Here is a 3,339-nt window from a genome sequence, read left to right on the forward strand (position 1 = left end):
AAAGCCTGGCCCCTGATGAGGTACCTACATGGAGAATTCTTTGCCAACGTGACCACAAAAGCAAGTAACACCTGTGGTGCTCACTGAGAAAGGAATATAAACATAAGGACCTGGTTTTAGAAAAACTTAAAACTGTACTTAAAAATAAACCTGTAAACTTCCCATGGCCTTTTCCAACCAGCAAATTTAAAATTTGACATGAAGCACTGTACATTGGCGTCCATTGCAACCCCTGTAATCTTAATGTAAGTCTTCAAAAGCCGTTTCTGTCATATAAGAACATGGATGTCACCGTACACCCAGCTTACTGTCTTCTTGCTAGCTCGTGGAAGTAAGGAGGTCATTTTCCCTCAGTGCTTTTTACATCCAGAGTCGCTTTACATCCATTATCTGATTTAGGTGCGTGGCCTGGTGAACACTGCCGATGGTGCCCATTGGGGTGGTGATGAGGGTTTTCTCACTGGACACGGGGGTTGAATCTCTGGTCAGTGAAAGCACTACACCAGCATTCCCTACGCGGGTGAAGGCTTTCACCACTGAGAATTATTTAAAAGGTGACCACTACTGCTCCTGGAAAACGCCAAACCCAGCCCAGTTCTTTCCAAGAATACTCTTGTGCACGTGCGAGGATGCTGGGTCCCCCCAGCTTTACAACATGACGGGGTCTTCCTTGCAAATGGTGAGAGCTGAGACATAACCTCTGTGTTTAATATTGCTGTTGGCTACTGGTAGGCATCTCCAGTACTTGGCCTGGGTGATTTAGGTATGATCCATACTTGTCTCACTCTCTCTGTGCTGTGTAAGGTGCTCGGGAGTCTCACTCTGGACGCAGGAATTCATGGTGGGGGAGACACCCAAAAGATGGGTATTGTCGCACTTAAAATTTGAGGTGGCAGAGTTTAAGGCTTTCTCTGGATCTTTGGATTCTAAGTCTGTTTTTCAGACTAAATTGCTTCTGAACTTTGGGGTTTGGTTTTGGTTGTTGGGTTTCTTTTTTCATTTCCTCCAAATGAAGTAAATTGACTTTTACTGGACTATACATTTTACCGTCCCATTCTGGCTGTAGCATGATTCCCAAGAACATATGGGTTAGAAACAGCAATATTTTAGGGTTTTTAAAGATGAATCTTAGACAAAAGTTAACATTCGGTGCTCAAAACAGTATTACGAAAATTGTACGGAAAATCTTGACTTGGTATCTTCCCTCATATAATGGGAGTTATATATCGTTCACACAACGGGAGTTCTGTGGTTGTAAAGTATGAGGAATTCTTCAGCTTCCCTCTGCCCCTTAGACTTGGGAAGAGCCTCATTTCAAACCGCACCAGTGTGAGCAGTGTGAATCCTGAAGGAACTGCCAAACTTGACTTTCTGTGCTAGCTTTGTGGCACTCCCTGATTTGACTGCAGCTATCCTCAAGTTACTAGAACGTGATGCTTCTGGTGACAAATGGTGCAAGTTTGCCCCACTTCTCCCATAGCAGAGATGTTTCTGGCAGAGGAGCTTAATTTCAGTATGCTACCTAGAAAACCACTTCCATAGTCCCCTTTTTATTCATCAAAGCTGCTTTACAGTATCAGTATGGCATTATCCAGGCCTGGGATTTTCAAAGGGGAGATGATAGGCACCAAGATCCAAACGCAAGGCTATGAAATAGTAGCTTTCATGGGCACTCTCAAAGTTTCCAGCCTAAAACATTAACGGGAATGACAATTTAAATTGTGCTGTTTGTAATTACATGGAGAACTACTGTATGAGAGTAAGCTCCCTAAAAATCTGTCATTTTAGGCAAAGTCGCACTAAATATTTTGTTAAGACTCTTTAATGCCGTCAAAAACTCAAAGCCTCGTGATACAAAATACTAACTGCCATAATCGCTACTTCAATCTCTAATTAAATCTGCTAGTTCAAATGTTCAAAGGCTGGCTCAAGATTTTGGAAGGGGTAAATTAATTCTGGCAGACTCATAGCTATGTCAGATATCATCTGTCTCCTCTTTCTGTCAGATCCAGCTGGGTGGTCCCCTTACAACCAGGATGAAGCCAACTCGAACATCATTTTGAGTGCTTAGACTCAATAAATCAGAAATTTGATTATGTGCACATAATCTATTAAAAATAAATGAAAGATTTGGCATGTTTTTCCTAGCCTATCTACTCAGGACAAGACTAAGCCACTGATATCTTTGCTGAAGGTGACCCCAAGTCTCATTTTCCCCCAAAAGCTCTATTAATGCAAGAATGGCTATACCAGGTCAAACCAGGGCCATCTTGCCCTCTCTGCAGCAATGGATGCCTACGGAAGAATGAAGAAACATCAATGATTCTTCCCCAGAATACTCTGTCATTCTTTAGTGATTTATGGTTCAGAACTTCCTCAGTCGGAGGTACTGCCTTTTACATTTTATAGGACTTTACACCCAGTACGTGCTGAACTCGGGAATTTCTAGCATCCATAGGAATGCCCACTGCTTAACTTTTTTTTTTTTTTAATCTGAATCTGCCACCTGTTAGTCATACTGCAAGAGCTGGTCGAGTTTCCCACCTTGCTTCATTCAGTAAGAGAGAGATTACAAGAAAATACAAAACGCTGTTGCACAGTGGTGGGTTTGAATGACTTTTCTTCGTGGTATACATGCACGTGTTCTTCACCTGATGTCGTTAGTACAGGATCATTGCCTGGTTCTTTGCTCTAATTCTTAGTCCTAACTCTAACTCAAATACTCTGAGAGCAGAGCTCGAGCATTTTGGAGGTCTCCACAGGACCTTGCACTTAGCTGACGAGCTCCAGCCCCTTCACGTGGTAGCTTACCTCAGCAGCCAGAACCGGTGTCATTCCGCAACACAGCAACATTCAATTCTCCTGTTTTCTGAACAGCACAAACTCCGTTTCTGCAGACTTGCTCATCTAAGTCAGCAGAAGATGAGTCATCCGGAAAAAAAAAAACACCGAACTATAATCATTTGTCCCCTAGGAGTCATATAGTAAGTTAATTATTGTCCAACACATTCTAATACAAAATACACGAGTGGTTTCAACTTCTTGAGGCTGCAAAGGGCAAGAGAGCTTTTCAAAATTTCCATCAGTTATGATCTGGGAACGCTGGGTTTCCCTTGACTCAGTATCTATTGCATAATCAGAAACACATTTGGTTCCCTTTGTGGTATGAGACAAAGCTAAAGAAATGTGTGTGATTACTTTGCAAAAATAAAGAGTAGATACCGAATCAGCTTATGTCATGTATGCAATGTTTATAAACACAACCGCTCCGGGGCAGTTCCTCAGCTGACGAAAACGATTACAGCCGATATCACTTGAAATAATGCTCTTCTGAATCTC

General features: G+C 42.2%; 1 protein-coding gene across 1 annotated transcript in view; it reads left to right on the plus strand.

Moving 5' to 3' along the window:
- The first annotated feature begins 424 nt into the window (after positions 1-424).
- LOC104161882 (E3 ubiquitin-protein ligase RNF170-like) overlaps positions 425-3,339 on the plus strand; it is an 11,351-nt gene continuing 8,436 nt past the window's right edge. Inside the window, exon 1 of the mRNA XM_009700456.1 lies at positions 425-679. Within this exon, the coding sequence (XP_009698758.1) occupies positions 425-679 (255 nt within the window). The remainder of the gene's footprint in view (positions 680-3,339) is intronic.

This window comes from Cariama cristata, unplaced genomic scaffold, assembly GCF_000690535.1.
Source record: "Cariama cristata isolate BGI_N322 unplaced genomic scaffold, ASM69053v1 scaffold21085, whole genome shotgun sequence".
Lineage (NCBI taxonomy): Eukaryota > Metazoa > Chordata > Aves > Cariamiformes > Cariamidae > Cariama > Cariama cristata.